General features: G+C 41.8%; 1 protein-coding gene across 3 annotated transcripts in view; it reads left to right on the top strand.

Annotated features, from left to right (window-relative positions):
* Positions 1 to 18,498, top strand: part of ABCG1 (ATP binding cassette subfamily G member 1) — a 71,006-nt gene extending 52,508 nt beyond the window's left edge. For all 3 annotated transcript variants that reach the window (XM_061627566.1, XM_061627569.1, XM_061627568.1), the window contains exons 6-15: positions 1 to 146; positions 2,968 to 3,091; positions 6,443 to 6,557; positions 7,104 to 7,252; positions 8,195 to 8,296; positions 11,158 to 11,326; positions 13,020 to 13,120; positions 14,303 to 14,461; positions 16,212 to 16,330; positions 17,596 to 18,498. In XM_061627566.1, the coding sequence (XP_061483550.1) occupies positions 1 to 146; positions 2,968 to 3,091; positions 6,443 to 6,557; positions 7,104 to 7,252; positions 8,195 to 8,296; positions 11,158 to 11,326; positions 13,020 to 13,120; positions 14,303 to 14,461; positions 16,212 to 16,330; positions 17,596 to 17,824 (1,413 nt within the window). In that variant the 3' untranslated portion in view covers positions 17,825 to 18,498. The remainder of the gene's footprint in view (positions 147 to 2,967; positions 3,092 to 6,442; positions 6,558 to 7,103; positions 7,253 to 8,194; positions 8,297 to 11,157; positions 11,327 to 13,019; positions 13,121 to 14,302; positions 14,462 to 16,211; positions 16,331 to 17,595) is intronic.
* Positions 18,499 to 19,853: the final 1,355 nt, after the last annotated feature.

Here is a 19,853-nt window from a genome sequence, read left to right as displayed (position 1 = left end):
GTAAAAGAGATCTTGACAGCTCTGGGGTTGCTGTCATGTGCCAATACTAGAACTGGAAGTCTGTCAGGGGGACAAAGAAAGCGTCTTGCTATTGCTTTGGAGCTGGTGAACAACCCGCCAGTTATGTTTTTTGATGAACCTACCAGGTAATTTGTGTTCCCAAATGAAGATATTGTTATTCTTACATGCACTGTAGGGCTGTGTTGAACCATGGCCCTCCCTTCCAGGGCCACATGGCATCATAGGTGCAGCTGAGGCAGAAAAAATGAATACCTTTTGAAATTATTATTATTTATTAAATTTCTATCCCACCTTTCCTTCCAGAAGGAGTGCAGGACAGCAGACAAAGAACAAAACACTAAAAACATCTTTAAAACATTTTTTAAATAAAACATTTTTAAAACATCTTTTTTATAAAAAAAAATCCTGAAAAACATCTTCAAAAGGAAATCCAACATAGATGCAAACTGGGATAAGGTCTCTACTTAAAAGGCTTGTTGAAAGAGGAAGGTCTTCTGTAGGCACTGAAAAGATAAGAGATGGCGCCTGTCTAATATTTAAGGGGAGGGAATTCCAAAGAGTAGATGCCACTACACTAAAGGTCCATTTCCTATGTTGTGCAGAACAGACCTTCTGATAAGATGGTATGTGTAGGAGGCTCTCACCTGCAGAGCGCAGTGATTGACTGAGTATATAAGGGATAAGACAGTCTTTCAGGTATCCTGGTCCCAAGCTGCATAGGGCTTTGTACACCAAAACCAGAACCTTGAACATGGCCTGGTAGCTAATGGGCAGCCAGTGCAATTCATTCAGCAGCAGGATAATGTGTTGCTGATATCTTGCCCTAGTGAGTAGTTGCACTGCTGCATTTTGCACCAGCTGCAGTTTCCAAACCAAATTAAATACTAAGGGTTGTGGTTCAACTTAGTCCTACTCAGAGTAGACCTTAAGTTAATGAACCTAAGTTAGTCATGTCTATTAACTGTAATGGGTATACTGCAGCTTGTGCAAAATGCAGCGGCTAGATTGGTAACAGGGACCAGACGATTCGAACATATAAAACCAATTCTGGCCCTCTTGCATTGGCTGCCTGTATGTTTCCGACCTCGATTCAAGGTGCTGGTTTAACCTATAAAGCCTTACACGGCTTAGGACCACAATACGTGATGGAACGCCTCTCCCGACACGAACCCACCCGTACACTGCAGTCAACATCCAAGGCTCTCCTCCAGGTGCCTACTCGGAGGGAAGCTGGGAGTCTGGCAACAAGGGAGAGGGCCTTATCAGTGGTGGCCCCCAAATCATGGAATGATCTCTCTGACAAGGTGCACCTGGCACCAACACTGTTATCTTTTCGGCGCCAGGTCAAGACTTTCCTCTTCTCCCAGGCATTTTAGCATGTGTTTTTAAATTGCTTTTTAAAAATGTGTTTTTAAATTTGTATATTTGTTTTTAATGTTTTTAATTGTTGTAAACTGGCCAGAGAGCTTCGGCTATGGGGCGGTATACAAATGCAATAAATAAATAATACTTTGAGTGGGACTAGCATTGAATATCATCCTGAATACATATAGCAGATTATTATTCCTTATTATTTCATATTTCATCCAAAGTCAGTTCCTTCCCTTCATTTATTTATTCTACCTTTATTTTATTTCCAACTGGTTATCATTCATTCTTATTCTTCCCTTTTCACCCAAAGGTGAGGTCCCTTCCTTCATTGATTCCCCCCAAAACTCTCTGTTTTTATTTTGTTCTATGTTTTAGTTATTTAATTCCACTTATACTTGCTCTACCAAAACACCCCCAAATGCATTTCATTTGCTCACCAGTACCTTGCAACATGTGATGCTGACTTCATCAGTTCCAGTTATGCTGACTGCTGATAGTTGGCTCCATTGTTTCTCCCGCTGTGATGCCTTCAGCAGCACTCAAGAAGTATTCTTAATCTTCAGCTGCTGATACATCAAAGGCAACTTCCAAGCAATGCTATTAATAGCACACCCACGTTGCAATGCAGAGCCAAGAATGTGATGCTCCAGGGGAGGGGATGTGTGGAAACCCCCAAAAGACTTAAATAGATTTTAAATTGCCAAAATATTCTTGAGGGTCCTAGGGGAAGCCCAGTGAAGGTAAATAACTGTGGACAAATGGCGGGAACTGCAAAATAAAAACAAAAAACAATGCCAATTTGCAAGATTATGCACAAAGGCACCCCCTGCCTTTGTCAAGACCAGTCAAGAGCAATATGTGTCATCAGGGGAAAGGCGGGAGGCACAGCCCTATTTGTATGTGGCTTGCCCCTTCATGCAATAATATAATAATATAATATAATCCTTTACCTGGTGTTGATTTATGGCAGCAGTAGCCAGTGGCACCTCCACCTCAAGTATGTCACATATATTGCTTGATACTCTGAGATCTTTCTTTCATCACCACACTCAAAATTTTCGTACAGTGAGGAAAATTTGCATGAGTGTTCTAATATAGATGCCATTGCTCTCAAATGCCCTGGTCCAGAGAGCAGCATTTGTCCTGAGTTTATGGAACTGGAACCTAGAGTGGGCTCCTGCTGGGAGGAAGGGCAGGATATAAATCTAATAATAATAATAACAAACAACCATAAATGTACTGAGACACATAAGGTACTCTATCCTTACAAAAAATAGAATATATATTATTGGTTACAGTTATAAGGTGTAAAAGAGCTAAAAGGAGGAGAGAAAGGTGCTTCAGAGAATATAAATCCTTCTAGCATAATGGAGCATGTTAAGAGCAGCCTTGTAAATGACAGACTAAAATGTGAAAAATCAGAGAGAGCCAATGGTGGTGGTGGGCACAGCTCACTGGAAATGTCTCTTGCCCCAGTAGGATTACAGAGCTCCCATTCATTTAGATGTAAGGGCCTATTATGAACATGAGTGTTTAAAAAAAAAAACAAGCCTGACAAACTGTTTTTTTTCTTAGTGGTTTGGACAGTGCATCCTGCTTTCAAGTTGTATCCCTGATGAAGGCTTTAGTGCAGGGTGGTCGATCGATCATCTGCACTATACATCAGCCCAGTGCGAAACTCTTTGAGCTGTTTGATCAGGTGCTTACTTTGATTTCTTTTTGCCATACAAGGATGTATAAATATTGCACTTGCAGTTGCATCATCTTTCCTAAACCATAATACTTAATTTGAAATTGAATCATTGTAATTTACACATAAAATGCTTAGCTTATGTCACACTTTATAGTCAAGAGTCTCTCTTTCTCTCTCTCTTCCTTCCTACATAAGCTTCCTGTTCTAAAATGCTCAGTGTGTTTTAAGCTTCTCTGAATTTCTTTCCTCTCTGCAAATTGGCAGGCATCCCTTTCTTTGGGAGATAACGAATGAAGAAATGAGGATGGAAAGATATTTTTCAGAAAGCTTTACAGGAATAGGTCGTATAACATTACAACATTTTCAGTAAGGCTGAGTACACACTATATATTTAAAGCACATTTCTTCCATTAAAGGATCCTTGGAGGTGTAGCTACAATTCCCAGCACCCTTGACAAATTGCAGTTACCAGGATTTTGGGGAGGAAGCCATGTGCTTTAAATATATGCAGCCTTAGATGTGATGAGGGGGATTATGAGCAGAGCTTGGAAAAGTTACTTTTTTGAACTACAACTCCCATCAGCCCCAGCCAGCACGGCAACTGGATTGGGCTGATGGGAGTTGTAGTTCAAAAAAGTAACTTTTCCAAGCTCTGATTATGAGGATGTGCTTGCTTGCTCCATCCCTTCCATTATATGTCCAGCCCTGACACCCTTGCATCAGAGGAGGTCTACAGTGGGGAGCCTCCTGTATTTGTGTGGATCGTATCATTTAGAACCCTGCATGACCAAGGTTCTTCTAAATCACACAGGGAATCCACACAAGTACAGCAAGCTCCCCGCTGCTGACTTTAACTCCTGAATGCATGAAGAGTGGTAGAGCCAAGCAATGGGGATGCAAAGGGGAAGGCAAGGCTAGTAAGTACATCCCTGCTTTCCCCTCATGTGCTCCAAATCTCAAGCTGTGAGGGATGGAGGAAAAATGCAATTCATTTCGCATTTAAAGCCAGATCTATCACATGCACACTTTCTGAAACAAGATGAGAGCTGCAACACAGCCACCCTTCGAAATTTTCACTTATCCGAATTTTGCAATGTAGTTCGCCAACCACGCAATGTTTTTTAAAAGGCATATATTAGGGGAAAGTGAGCTTGAAATGAATATATGAGTGAAAAATACCATACAAAAATGCATTATATTAGAAGAAATTCCTTGCAAAAATGTGTACATTAGTCAAAATTGCATACAGAAATGTGTTTAGTAGGATAAATTCGCACTAACATGCTGAAGAATTTTCATGAGATTTTTTTAAGCTGAGATTGCTGCAGAAATGTGGAGAATTGAATTTATGATTGGAAAAAATGAGAAACTGAGAGAACTGAAATTAAGAGATCCCCCCTCATCCATCATGCAACACTGAATACTTGCATAGGGCTTTGGAGTTCTTTAAATCTTCAAAGAAAAGAAAGCCTAGATATTAGGAGTAGTCTCAATCATAGAAAAAAAGGAAGCTCAGTTTGCCCATCAAGCTCACTGTTGTCTCTGCCAACTGGTAGTGACTCTCCAGGGTTTCAGAGAAGGAACATTCCCAGTCTTACCTGGAGATGTTGGGATTTGAACCTGGGATCTTCTGTATGCCCAGAAGGTGCTCTACCACTGATGTACAGCTCTTCTGTACTGAACTGGACTTAAAAGCCAGTTTAACTCTGCAGACAGTGTACTTGAGGGACAGAGCCCTACTGTTCATCTTAAGCTAGAGCAGGTTGCACATCTTATGATCCACTAGCCATGTGTTGTGGTTGCTACCTCAGAAGACGCTTTGGGGAACTGCTTGTTTGAAAATGTCTGCATATCAAAATCCCCTTTTTTATGGAAACCTTGCATGTCCTAGAGTAGTCAACAGACTGGTTCTGATAGGAAGAGTTGTTTCTGAAGGATGGATCTTGATGATTTCCCAGGGATACATTCATGCAGAGTTCCTGAAAGTGAATTTCATATCATGGCAGCACATCTTTCAGTCTTCACAATAATAAAAATTGCTTCCAAGAGGCTGCAGCTGGGGCTGGGCCATATGTTCTCTTGAGAGCCTAATTAAACACTATCTGCTGATGTGTGCAAATAAATCCCAGTGTAACTGAACTCCTTTGGCTGGAGGGGCGGCTTAGAGCAGAACCCTGGGAGAAGGATCAACCCACCTCTTGCTTGCTGCTTCTCCACTTTAAATCAGCAACTCCAGTCAGTTTTCTCGTTGTAATAAATACATATTTTGGAATGCCACAGAGGGAAAAGCAGCACAGGGCATGAGGGATGTGTTAGGCACCCCCATCCTAAACTGGGCACTCCTGAAGCTCCTTTTTCTTTAAAAAAAATGAAGGGAGGGGAAAAAAGCAACACATTCCGTATATCATAAAAATAAGTTTAAAATAAGCAAATGTGTTTTGGGGACATATAGGACACTTTTCATGGAAAACATTTTATACATCTGAATCAGTCCAGTGTAAGCCTTCTACATTAAAACCATTTTGATGTTCAGGTAGTTTCAGATAAAAATTCCTCAACGTATTTTATTGTACCGGCATGGAATATGAGAGAGTTGGACCACACAGCTTTTAAAAGCCTCAGCTAGCAAAGTCAAGTCAAACATACAGCTCGCAGGCCTTTTAGCTATGAAGAACTTTGCTGTCAATTTCATATAGCTAGGAAGCTGTGGCAGGATTGAAAGTATAAGCAAGAGTCCAGATATGAACAGGGTTCGAGGTATTTGTTATAGAAAAATGTGGTTAGCAGGACATATAGTATGCTAGTGTTTAGGACTGATTTAAATTTACTTTAATCCAGAGCCTTAAGAATGCCTGATATACAGTGAGTCACTATGGCTGCAATCCAATATGTGTCTACTCAGAAGTAACCTTCATTGGGTTCAGTGGGACTTACTCCCAGGTAAGTGTGTACTGGATTGCAGCCTAAGTCAAAAGCAAGTGAAGAGTGAGAATCACAGAAATGCTTTGCTACTTAGCCACCCACTTACCTATCTTTTGATAGTTTCACGTTCAGCCTGTTTTATGCTATGATGTGTTTAAAGAGAGAGTTTAGTAGATAAAAACAGTTCAAGTGTTTTCCAGAAGTTAAGGCCTTAGTCCTGGAACCACTTACTCCTGAGACGTCACATTGCTTCCTGATAAGCAAACCATCATTCTGCAGATTTAACCGTGTTGCAATGTCCTGATTGCAAACCTTGACAAGCAATCTTGCTACTTTCCCCCCTAATTAGATAGCAGTTTATTGAATAGAGTTACATGCACATGCGTAATTCTGCAGGCAGTCTTGAGTATTCCTGTTGTTTTTTCTTTCTTTCAGCTCTATGTCTTGAGCCAAGGGCAGTGCATTTACCGTGGGAAAGTGCTAAACCTAGTCCCCTACTTGAGAGATTTGGGTTTAAATTGCCCAACGTACCACAATCCGGCAGATTTTGGTGAGCAAACTGGAGGTGTTTCTCTTCTCAGTAGTGCTTGTTTGCTCCCCCCCCCCCCCCGCAAGCTCTTTAGATTGAAACTGAAATTTCTTTTTATATATGTTGGTTATAAAATGATGCCTCTTTCTTGTTAACTTACACCCTCTAGTGGTAGGCAAGGCTTCATTAATACATTCTTAGACGTTAAAAGTTAGGCATACGCAATGATTTAGAGAAGCTGAATTTGCAAAACAAAATCTGCTACATAACTAGTAAAGGCACACAAGGAACATAATTTACCATCCACAAAGTTCCAGTAGGGTAGAGCATAATCTGAAATAATCATGAGTACTGTAGCATAAGGATTTGTTGTCTAGAGCCCATTTCTTCAAATACATGGTGTGTGGAGATAGTTACTGCTTCCTTTTGCACTTCTGGGCCCACTGTTTATTTCTCAACCCACTTATGAATATACCTCCCAGGTGAGAAGAAAATTTCATGCATCTGCCTCTTCCGTGAACAGTTCACATGAAGATGGATTAAATAATTCTCTTCTGTTCTGTTTAGTGATGGAGGTTGCCTCTGGTGAGTATGGAGACCAGAATAGTCGTCTAGTAAGGGCAGTCCGCGAGGGAATGTGTGATGCAGATTTCAAGAGAGACTCTGGGGGAGAAAGTGAACTTAACCCCTTCCTGTGGCACAGACCATCTGAAGAGGTAATTCAGATAAAAATTGTTACTGAAATGAGAAAGTGGTTGAAGAAAGGTGATCAAGCCCGCTGTCACCCTCCAAACAGCTTCTTTAGGGGCAATGCCACTGACATCAACCAGAAATCATGACAGTTCTGCATGACTATTGGTGCCACTGAAATAAACAGGTTATACAGACCAGAAGCCCACATGGAACTCTTCATTGTTAATGTTTTATACAGAATACAGGCAAGACGTATAAGCAAACTTCTTTTGCAAATTCTCCTAAGCTGAATTTGTTTGAAAACATTCAAATTTATATTCTCCTATTCCCCCTCCCCCAATATTCTAACAAAGTCTAAGAGTTTTCAGTTTGGCAAGCTGATATTTGGCATTTGTATATTATAATGAATCAACAAGTCTCATTTGAGCTATTTTTTTAAAAAAAATCTATCTGAACTGAGTTTTAAAAGTGAAATTTAAAATGTTGAGTTCATGTGAAGCATTTTATTCAGGAATGCTTTGCTAGTGCTTAACATTCATCCTTCTCATCCGAGACTGAAGGTAAACTGAGGTTCCAGACAGAAAGCACTTCTTAGCACAACCCATCATTAATTTCTGGGGTTCACTCCAGCAAGATTTGCGATGGGCACTCAGTTTGATGGCTTTAAAGGGATTAGACACATTCATGGGTGACAAATCCATCAGTGGTGATGCTAGCTAAATGGAACCTTCAAGTTCAGAGGCAGCGTATCTCTAAATATGGTTTGCTGGGAGGGGCCAAAGGGCAAAGAGCCTTTAACTCCTGCTAGAAGCATATGACTGAGTACTACTGGAAACAGGATGCAAGACGAAATGAACTCTTCATTTGATCCAGCAGGGTTCTTCTTAGGTTATTTTCTCCAAAACTATAATGGCTGCCCCAAGCACTACATTTAACTTCATTCTTTTGTTTATCAATTTCTTCAGGATTCCTCATCCACGGAAGGCTGTCATAGTTTCTCAGCCAGCTGCCTTACTCAGTTCTGTATTCTATTTAAAAGAACATTTCTCACCATAATGAGAGATTCGGTAAGGCTGCTTTTAATGCTTAAAAAACCCTACTTCCTGTTGTTTGATGCATGGAATGTTGAAATTGCATTGATACCTACAAAGTGATGACTATAAATAAGAAAACACAGCTGTACCCCCCCCCCCAACAGCAGGCCAGCCACATTGTTATTTTACTTATATTGTATTGCACTGGTATTGACATGTTAAAAGCATGCACCCATGCCAGATTAATGCACCTTATGTATTGTACATAAAGTGACAGAGTTGGCTAACAAAAAGTGAAATAGTTGTGTGGGATGGTTAAAATGATACATCATTTCAAAAACATGTTTTGGCCATGGTTTCTGGTGTGTTTGTCACTCAAGTCCTCATAGCACTTCACCTGTCAAAGACAGACTTCTACTAATAAGATATGTCTGGTAGCATAGTTCCTTACCATCAGTTTGCTGTACTGTATATCAGGGCCGGATTATCCATTAGGCTTAGTAGGCTGAAGCCTAGGGGCCTGGAGCTCTTGGGGGCCCATGAGGCACTGGCCCAAGGGCCTCTGGAGCTACAGGGGGCTCTCCGCTCTCCTTCTGCAATCCACAGAAGCATCCGTGGGCCGCTATCCCCCAGCTTTACCTACCTTTCCGTTGTTTATTTGCAGCGTGCAGATTTGCCATCAATAAAGATGGCGGGCAAGGTTTCCTTAAGGGGCTGAAGCCTCTGCTGCCATCTTGGCTGATGGCACGCATGTGTGCTACACATGCGCATTGCTGCCATCAACAAAGATGGCGGCAGAGGCTTCAGCTCCTTAGGGAAACCTCAGCCGCCATCTTGATTGATGACAAACCTGCGCATGCCACAAAAAACAATGGAAAGGTAGATGAAGCATGGGGATAGGGGGCCCCAAACACCAATCAGCCTAGGGGCCCTCCTCAGCTTAATCCAGCCCTGCTGTATATCCAGATGAGTTCATTTTTTTCAGAGCTGTGACACTTTTACCAGACTTAGTCTAATGGCTAACCTGAACCATGCAATGATGTGTGATCTTGAAAATGACCTTCAAGATCATTTGTGAGGATGGTTGCCACCCATATCTTCTTTGTCGCTGTATGTACAATTGATCTGGCATGGATGCCTGCCTTTAACACAGTGATGCAACTAAAAAAATAACATTGTGGCTGGCTTATTATTGTCAGTCACACCGGAGATTGCAGAGGAGGAAGACTTGTATTTTTCCAGTGGTCCATTTAATTGGTCGCAGCAAATCTAGGAAGCTGTATAAACATCACAAATATTCAATTCTTAGCATCTCATTCAAAAAATGTTTTATATAGAGCAGACTTCACCAAGCTGGTACCCTCCACATGTTTTGAACGGCAACTACAGAAGACTAAGGCTAATGGGAGTTGTATTCCAAAACTACATATGGAGGGCACCAGCTTGAAGAATGCTGATGTGGAATACAGAGAGAGAGTTTGTTATACAACAGTGTGTAATAAGTACTGTCTAATTGTCAGTACCCCTTTTGAGGGTAAGGTGGTAGAGAGGGTGGTGGCAGAGCAACTGCAAGTGCAACTGTATCGGAAGAAAAGCAGGGGGAGAACAACCTTGTTATTCTTGTTTGATTTTTCAGAAGCTTTTGATACTGTTGACCATGGTATTCTCCTGGATTGACTGAACAGATGGGTATCGGAGGCACTGTACTGCAGTGGTTCCATTCCTACCTGCGTGGTCAAGTCCAGAGAGTAACAATGGAGGAGTGCTCTTCAACCCTTGACACTTGTGCTATGGGGTTCTGCAGGGCACCATTTTGTACCAAAGTTATTTAACATCTATATGTAGCTGATGGGAGCAGTCATTAGGAATTTTGGATCATGGTGGCATTCTGGAGATGTTTCTCCAGAACATCTGAATTGGGAGAGGCTGTGCAAGCCATGAACTGGTGCCTTAATGCAGTGCTGGACTGGATGAGGGCCAATAAAAGTGAATTTGAGTTGGGAAGATAAAGTCTTTGTGGGTAGGTAATTCCCATGTTTGGAAGATAGGCCAGTTGGCTGTTCCAGGCGATAGTGCACCCTCTAAAAGAGCAGGTATGCAGCTTGCAGGTACTGATGGATACATCTTTGCCTTTAGAGGCCCAAGTGACCTTTTTGGCTAAGAGTGCCTTTTACCAGCTTTGTCTGGTACACCAGCTATGGCCATATCTAGACAACTTCGCTACTATAGTCCATGCACTGATAACCTCAGGAATTGATTACTGTAATTTGCTCTATGTGGGGCTGCCCTTTGTCTGGTCTGGAAGCTCCAGCTGATGGGGACAAATGGCTGACAGCATGTGACTCCTCGGCTTAAACATCTGCACTGGTTGCCCATATGCTGCTGGGCCAGGTTCAAGGTTCTTGTGTTGATAATACTAAGCCCTGAACAACTTGGGTCCAGGATACCTTAATGACTGCCTGAGTCTTTATATCCCAGTCTGATCACAAAGGAGCACTGTCAGCTGTCCCCTATGTCATAGAGGCGCAACTGGCCTCAACTAGAAATCAGCCATTTGGTGTCACCAGTCCCATGCTCTGGAACCCTCTTCCAGCAGAGATTTTGCAGGCATCCTTGCTTCTGACTTTCAGTCGGTCTCTTGAAGATGTTTTTATGCTGACAGGCCTTTGCAACTGTTTAATTTTTATTTTGATTAGCCACTCGCCTTAATGATTATCTGTTTTTTTATTTTTAAATGGAGTTTTATGTTTTAACATTGTAAACCGCTCTGAAATTTCATGATGCCGCAACATAGAAATACTTTTATAAATAAACACAGTGCAAATACAGATAAGTTGTAGTACTTGCTAGGTCAAAATGTTCTTAACACAAATACACATTTGCCTTCCTGCCAGGTCCTGACACATCTACGGATCACATCACACATTGGCATTGGACTCCTCATAGGATTGCTGTATTTAGGCATAGGAAATGAAGCTAAAAAAGTCCTGAGCAACTCCGGCTTCCTCTTCTTTTCCATGTTGTTTCTTATGTTTGCTGCCCTCATGCCAACAGTCCTTACATGTGAGTCATGGTGATACTCTTCTATAATCTACAAAGGAGACATTTTAGAGGACGCAAACATTTCTGGGACATGCTAACTCGCAGGGGTGTGTGTTTGTTAAAATCTATGAGAATTCTTCCAGTGACTTCAGCTGACTTGGCTTCCATCCTTAGAATATGTATTTGATATTAATTAATGGTCATTAATGTCATGGTTTTTTTAAATCCTAGAATAGAATATTGTCTTTATGCAGGTCCCACCAGTAGGTGTGACTCAGAAGTAAACCACCTATCTGCCTTTTCTGATTCTGTGTTTTCAGTGCCTGCTGCTAGTAACTTGATAGGCTATCTGAAGGATTATTGGTTCATATAACAGAATCCCACGCACCTGTTGTTGGGGATCATACACAGATTGATAGATATAGATATATGAATATATACGTAGGTAGATTAGTTGGTAGATATATAGGATCCTGATTTTCCTATAGAAGGGATACAGGGATGACCAGAATATCCCCCAGCAAAACAAATCCTATGTGGAAGAAGCAGCAGCAGATATGGAAAGGCTGGAACAGCAGAGGTCCGGAGTGCATCTAGGTCATGGATGAGGAACCTCTGACCTATGGGCCAAATTAGGCAGCTGTCACTCACCTGATATCATATGTGGTTAGGTGAGGAACAGGTAAAGGTGTGACTGCAAAGGAGCAAGCAGGAGTCTTAAAGTGTGCTCCTGATGGTTCATTTCAAGCATGGCTTGCCTTCAGAGCCATTTAAATTTAGTGCCAAAGGCGATTTGGCCAGGGCCAGATTGACTTAATATCACATGATGTCCAGTGACTGAAAAATGAACACCACAATTGGATCTGGCCCACCAGCCCAAACAGATTCCTTCCCCCCCCCCGATCTACATAGAGATATCTAGCCCTTACAAGATGCAAACCTTCAATAGAGGATACAGAAAGGCCTATTCATTCCCAGACAGATCAGCAGCCTTTCTGGGTTTGGATTCAAATTTGAACAACAGCTTAGGTATAGGCCAAGTGGGACCATCCATGTCTAGTAACCAAGGGCCAAGCTGCATCATACACTTAATATGCAGCATGTAGCTGTGTCTCCATTTTTTTTTAATTGCAGAAGATTTCTCTTTATTTTAATTAATTACAGGATGAAAATGCCCCCAACCCCCCATCTCTCTCTCTGACACACACACACACACACACAAACCATTGCTGTGAGAATTAGAAAAAAGTTCCCACTGGCGAACTTGGTAGCCACATATGAGGGAGGGGCAATGTTTTGTTCTGATCACAGCAGAACAAGCTGGAGAGGGAAGGGATAAAGTTGCTCTTCCTGCATGCTGTGATTCCACTAATAACCCCCCATCCCATTACAGAAAAACTAGCGATGAATTTGTGTGAAACAGAACATTGTGGCCTTAAATAAGCAGAGCGAACTGACCCAGGAAAGTCCAGCCATCTTATCTTTGCAGACTCTGTATGGAACAGTGTTTCTTAGATGCACCTGAACCTAATCTAGATTAAACCTATTTCTGCTACATGAATGGGAACTGGGGAGCTCTTCTTCTTACCTGCTCCAGTTTGCTGAGTACAAGCATAAACACCTCCCCTAACACCCAGAGGTCATATTTGAATAGTAATGTTATAATCTACAATTGCAATCAGTTTGTTTGTTTATTTTTTATTGTTCAACATAGTTCCTCTGGAGATGGGGGTATTTCTTAGAGAGCACCTAAATTACTGGTACAGTCTGAAGGCCTACTACTTGGCTAAAACTATGGCTGATGTCCCTTTTCAGGTAAATGTCATTCTGCATTGCACACTGTAATTTTGTAGGACAACAACATAGATAATGGCACTTCTGAAATGCATTTTTCTGATGTGTGTTAAAATAGTGAGAAAATATGCACTGGCATGGATCCCTCTGTGTCAGACTTACTTAACCTGGTGCCCTCCAGAAGTCATTGGATTACAACTCCCATCATCCCCGACCATTGGCGGTGCTTGCTTGGGCTGATGGGAGTAGTTGTCCAAAACCTCTGGAAGGCACCAAGTAGGGTAAGGCAGATCTGTATTATCTGTATCTATAATAATCAGATGCCAACTTACTTTCTTTATTACACTCCTGAAAGCCATTCTATTGTTGGATTCCATTGTTAGAATTGCATCAAGAAATGGAACTTAGGACTGAGATATGCAGATGAGGGGGTGGAACTGTGTAGGTGGCCCAGTTTCTGGTGCCTCTCATGAATTTTGTGGGACCAAAGAGACCGGCTGTGGCTGGGACACAGTTAAGAGGGAATAAACTTGTCCTTCATCCCCCAAACCCTTAATTATAGTATAGCCCCACTGCTATGAAGAACTTTGCTGTCAATTTCATATAGCTAGGAAGCTGTGGCAGGATTGAAAGTATAAGCAAGAGTCCAGATATGAACAGGGCCCTAACCCTAACCCTGAATGCACTCTGTTGTTTCTCCCATATAAATTAATGGCTGCCTTTCACTCTTATATGAAAAAATGGTTCCATGTTAGGGCAACATTGCAGAGGGAACAAATACACCTACCTGTGACAGTAGGTGACCTGGTTTCTGCCGACAGGAACACCCTTGGAGCAGTCCAGGAGGGGTGTGTGTCATAGAGCATACACAGAGATTCTGCAACTCCCTAGAGGTCCATGTAATGTATTTTGGAAAAGGAAGAAAGTTAATTTCAAAAAATGTCTAATACGCATCAGAAAGATGCTGGTGCACAGAGGTTCAGTTTCTAAACCAGTAGGCAAGGTATGACACACATGAGGAGATGTAGAAAACAGTATATCCCTCTTCCAATGTGTTGCATCACTGAATGTAAGAAGGAAGGATACCAGCCAACAGCTATATCAGAAAGAGCTGATACAAAGCTATGTAGATTATATAACGTCTTTATTCTCTTTTGACACAAATGACATCATATTCCCTGAAATGTGTTTGTCTCTTTGCAGATTATGTTTCCTGTAGTGTACTGCAGCATTGTATACTGGATGACAGCACAACCCTCCAATGCGCTCCGATTTGTCCTGTTTGCAGCGCTGGGGACAATGACGTCACTTGTGGCTCAGTCACTGGGGCTTCTGATTGGGGCAGCATCCACTTCACTCCAGGTCTTGGCTCTTGGTTTCTTTGTGATATTACAATATTATATCTGGTGCCCTCCAGATATTTTTTGACTACAACTCCCATCAGCCCCATGCTAGTGGGGCTGATGGGAGATGTAGTCCAATAATAATAATAATAATAATAATAATAATAAATTTAATTTCTTCGTCGCCTATCTGGCCGATGGCCACTCTAGGCGACTTACAAAATTGTTAAAATACAATTGATAAAATACAATAATACAATATAAAAACAATACATCTGCAGCAACAATATTAAAACTGGGCAGGAGGCATTACAATTATAACAATTAACCCTCCCCGGATACCCCAAAGGCCTGCTGAAAGAGCCAGGTCTTTAAGGCTTTCCGAAACACATTTAGGGAAGAGGCGTGCCAGAGATCTTGTGGGAGGGAGTTCCAAAGAGTGGGGGCCGCCACTGAGAATGCCCTCTCTCTAGTACCCACCAATCTGGCTGTTTTTGTTGGCGGGATTGAGAGAAGGCCCTGTGTGGCCGATCTTGTCAGGCGGCATAATTGGTGGCGTTGAAGGCGCTCCGTGAGATAAACTGGGCCAAAACCGTGTAGGGATTTAAAGGTCAATACCAACACCTTGAATTGGGCTCGGAAAACAACTGGTAGCCAGTGTAGGTCGAACAACACTGGTGTGATGTGATCTCGGCGGCGACTATTCGTAAGTAGTCGAGCCGCCGCATTTTGTATCAGTTGTAATTTCCGGACCGTTTTCAAGGGTAACCCCACGTAGAGCGCATTACAGTAGTCCAAACGAGAGGTGACCAGGGCGTGTACCACTAGTGGGAGCTGGTGAACAGGAAGGTAGGGTTGCAGCCTTCGTATGAGGTGTAGTTGGTACCAGGCTGCCCGGCTCACTGCCGAAATCTGAGCCTCCATGGACAGCCTGGAATCAAGCACAACCCCAAGGCTGCGGACCTGGTCCTTTAGGGGTAGACTCACCCCGTTGAACTTCAGGTCAATGTTGCCCAACCTTCTCTTGTCCCCCACAAGTAGTACCTCGGTCTTATCAGGGTTCAACTTCAGCTTGTTCCTTCCCATCCATCCACTCACAGATTCCAGGCACTTGGACAAGGTCTCCACAGCCAACTCTGGTGAAGATTTAAACGAGAGATAGAGCTGAGTGTCATCCGCATATTGATGACACTGCAGCCCAAATCTCCTGATGATTGCCCCCAGCGGCTTCATATAGATGTTAAATAGCATGGGAGAGAGGATAGAGCCCTGTGGCACACCACAATTGAGAGGCCAAGGGTCTGATACCTCCTCCCCCAACGCTACCTGTTGGTACCTGTCGGAGAGAAAGGAATGGAACCACTGTAATACAGTGCACAATTCCCAATCCCTCCAGGTGAAGCAGAAGGATACTGTGGTCGACAGTATCAAAAGCCGCTGAGAGATCGAGGAGGACAAGAAAGGTGGATTCTCCCCTATCTAATGCCCTCCTCAAATCATCTACCAGAGCGACCAAGGCTGTTTCAGTTCCGTGACCAGTCCTGAAACCCGATTGGTATGGATCCAAATAATCTGTTTCAAAACATTGCCAGCTTGGCGTAAGCTGTATTACACACTCTGTTCCTTTTGGCAATTGTAGCTTAAGTTTACTTGCCAAGCTTAAGCATGATGCAGGCAGTCTAGCCGGTTTTAGCAGAAGTCTGGCCTGCATTTTGCTTTTGTTTTTAATCTTTTGTTTTCTATCTGTCTTTTTCTTTTCTTTTTTTAAGGTGGCAACGTTTATAGGTCCGGTTACAGCCATTCCCGTTCTGCTCTTCTCAGGATTTTTTGTCAGCTTTGATACCATTCCAGCATATCTCCAGTGGATGTCCTACATCTCGTATGTCAGGTAAATCTGAAGGATGTCTATTGGCCCTTCAAGTCTAATTGTAATAAGATTTCACAATTTATAATGCATCCTCTTGGTTCCTGTTCTTCAGAGTGTTAGCACTTTTGAAATAAGAATGTACTCGTAAAAAGGATGGATGGAAGGAAATATTGTGTCGTTTGACTTTACAGAGACCACATTTGCCTAAGTCGAAATGTATATCTATATGCGATCATATCTATATGCTATGTAAATCTATATGCTATCAACTTGATAGCATATAGGGCTTCAGCCAAAGAGTCCTGTGTTCCCATCACACACACCCCAGCATGGTCCTGTGTGACCACAGCTAGGTGGCACGTCTTTAGGTTATACTCGATGTACGAAATGGAAGTTTTAGCCTTCTGTCTCATTTAGTTGTTGTGGAAGTGCTACCGACATGACTGATCATAATGGCCCCGCTTCATAGATGCTTGCATTTTTACCTGAATTCAGACCCCTCATTGGCTTCCCAGAAGGCGATTGTCACTAACAACTGGAATATGTCTATGTTGATATAGATATATTATTTAAAGCAGGGAGGAAATACACAAACAACAAAATTAAACGAACAATATTAACCAACACACTGTAAAACAAAATGCAATAAAACAAGATCTACAAATTGCAGGTCAGTAAAATCACAAAAAGCATCAGCAAATAGGCAAAGAGCTGTGTCTTCAACTGCTAACAAAACAAAATCAATGTTGTGGTGACACACATTCAGTGGGTTCGTATACATCCACATGATTTATTTGAGTTTGTACATGGGAACCTAGGCCTGCTACTGAGATTACTGTCACTTAATTGTGGTATGCAGTAATATTTATTTAGGTTTTTCTTTTCTTGGGTGGCTTTTACTGAACCTGTTGAGTTTGTTTTCTAGAGTATGTTAGTTTTCCATGTTACCTTCTTAAGAGCTCCATGAAGTAGGCTAGTAAGAGCTTACAATTCATTCAAGTGAATTTCACGACATGAGCAAAGGCTCAAAACTGCATCCAGATCCAGCACCTTATTCCTACTGTGCAACACTTCAGCCACAAATAGATATTAAAGCTCCTGGTATTTATCATTTTTATAGCTTGGCTTTGGTACTGTGTATGGGTCTTAATGGATGTAAATGTAATGAAAAAAGGCCCAACCCATTAAGCAAAAATTAATTCAGTTACTTGCATTATTATTAGTTTTGTACTCTATATACTTAGTTCTGCTTTGACCTTAACTTTGCAAACTATTTTTCTCTCTAGATATGGATTTGAGGGAGTAATTCTTTCCATCTATGGTTTGGATCGAGAAGATCTCCACTGCGACAAAGATGATACTTGCCATTTTAAAAAATCAGAGGATATCCTCAAAGAGCTGGATGTAGAAAATGCTAAACTTTATTTGGACTTTATTGTGCTTGGAATTTTCTTCATCTCCTTACGCCTCATTGCCTATTTTGTCCTCAGATACAAAATTCAAGCTGAGAGGTAGAGAGAAAGAAAATGCAATGAACAATATGCAGTTGTAGACTGTTGTTATTGTCTGATTGTGGCAGACAAGTCTCCCAGTGCCCAGTTGCAAATGATATTGTGATTTAGCCCATAGAAAATCATGCCACATTGGATTAGTGGATGCATACTTAACAGTAATGAAACTGGTTGGGTTGGGTCATATTTCTGTTATGATTTCTAGCTTTATCTAGGAAGACAAACTAGAAGGGAATCTTGTTTCAAATCTGGAAAATGTTGCTACGGATTGCAGGATTCTTTTCATATGGAAGCTGTGTTTTCTTGTAAGTTAGCTGTAGCCACGGCAACAAGGTAAAAAGTGGCTGGGCATCTTTCCTCTATGTGCTGTGAAAATGTAGGATGTACAATCGTCTCTTCCTTTTGCATCCTGACTTCATCACTTCAAGTTTTCTGAATTTTGGCAAGTCTTTTTCCCATCAGAAATCCCCAGGAAAGCAGATGTCTGCAAATTCTTCAAATGTTAAGAAACTTTGTCTCTATATAAAATGAATGGATACTGAGGTTTTTCTTTAAGGACATAAGTAATTGAATATTTGGTGTTCTTCTTTACATAACAGAGTTCTGAAGCTTTATTCTCATGAGCTGGTCTCATATTCCAAAATTATAATATTAGAATAAAATGTTAAATTCTATGAATGCTGTAAAAGTTCTAGAGTGCAAAAGGTGCATCTATAAGCTCCCCACAGAGACTTCCCTTTAGCTTTCTACTTTCATGATATTTTTTCAATCCAGTTTTCTTGTGGTATTTGAAATATTCTTGTCCACATTTAACTACCTCCCATGAATGCAGATGCTGAGCATTCCAATGCTGGTAATCTAATGCAGTCTAAGCAAAACAGAATCAGAACTCAAAGCCTATTTGAATGTTCTAAAATTTGGCAGAAGTAAGAACTGCAAGTGGTTCAATGTTATGAATGCTAATGGAATAGTAAAGTGTTTCTCTGGTGCACATGTAGTTTTTGCAAGTTCAGCCTGCCTAACACGTGTGCATAACAAAACGAATCAGTTCTGTTTTTCATCACTTCCAGCATACATTCTCTCAAAACATTTTGATACATATTGCCACTGTGACCAAGTGCAGTGGTTAGGTGGCCCTAACCCAGTAGCAGGGAGTGGGGTGGGGTGGCAGTACTCACCTGACCTCCCAACAGCTGAGTAGCTGCTGTTTACTGGGAGGGTGAAGGGAGTAGCAGCAGGGAGGTTAGTGCGGTGCAGATGCACCAACAGAAGTGCCACATTGGCTCTTTAAGTGTGTTTGCGTCATGAGGACCTCCCCGCTGCCTTGCCCCTCCCCTTCTCCCTTCTGGTAAACAGCAGTGACTCATGCTATCCTCTACTGTCCTAATCCCATTGAAATCAAGGGCTTAGGCCCCCATTCTGTGTTGAATTGTAACCAACTGGTCTAAATAGGCACAAATGTTGGATTCGATTTTCCATACCTCTGACCATTGGCCATATCGGCTGGGGCTGATGGGAGTTGGAACTCCACAGGTCTGGAGAGCACATGTTGTTGTCTATTCCTGGTCTAAACATGATTTACCAGTTCATGTCATCTATCTACAGTTTGTTTTCCCTGTTTACCCTTTGCTTTCCCAGTTGGCTTTATAATGATAAAATATGTACTGCCTTCAAGTCGATTTCAACTTATGGTGAACCTAGGGTTTTCATGGTAAGTGGTATTCAGAGGAGGTTTACCATTGCCTTCCTCTGAGGTTGAGAGGCAGTGACTGACCCAAGGTCACCCAGTGAGCTTCATGGTTGTGTGAGGATTCGAACCCTGGTCTCCCAGGTCGTAGTCCAACACTCTAACCACTATACCACACTGGCTGTCATATAATGATGGGTTTACCCAATAGTTTAACTGAGACCATGTGGAAAACTAACATTGTAGGAAATAAGTAAAGCACCCTAGACCTGAAAGAGATCTAAAAGTCATGTCAGTTCAGCCCAGAGCTTGGAAAAGTTACTTTTTTGAACTACAACTCCCACCA

Source organism: Rhineura floridana, chromosome 5 (assembly GCF_030035675.1).
Source record: "Rhineura floridana isolate rRhiFlo1 chromosome 5, rRhiFlo1.hap2, whole genome shotgun sequence".
NCBI classification, from domain to species: Eukaryota; Metazoa; Chordata; class Lepidosauria; order Squamata; family Rhineuridae; genus Rhineura; species Rhineura floridana.
Note: the sequence above shows the minus strand (reverse complement) of the source record. Positions and strands in the feature narration are given on the sequence as shown.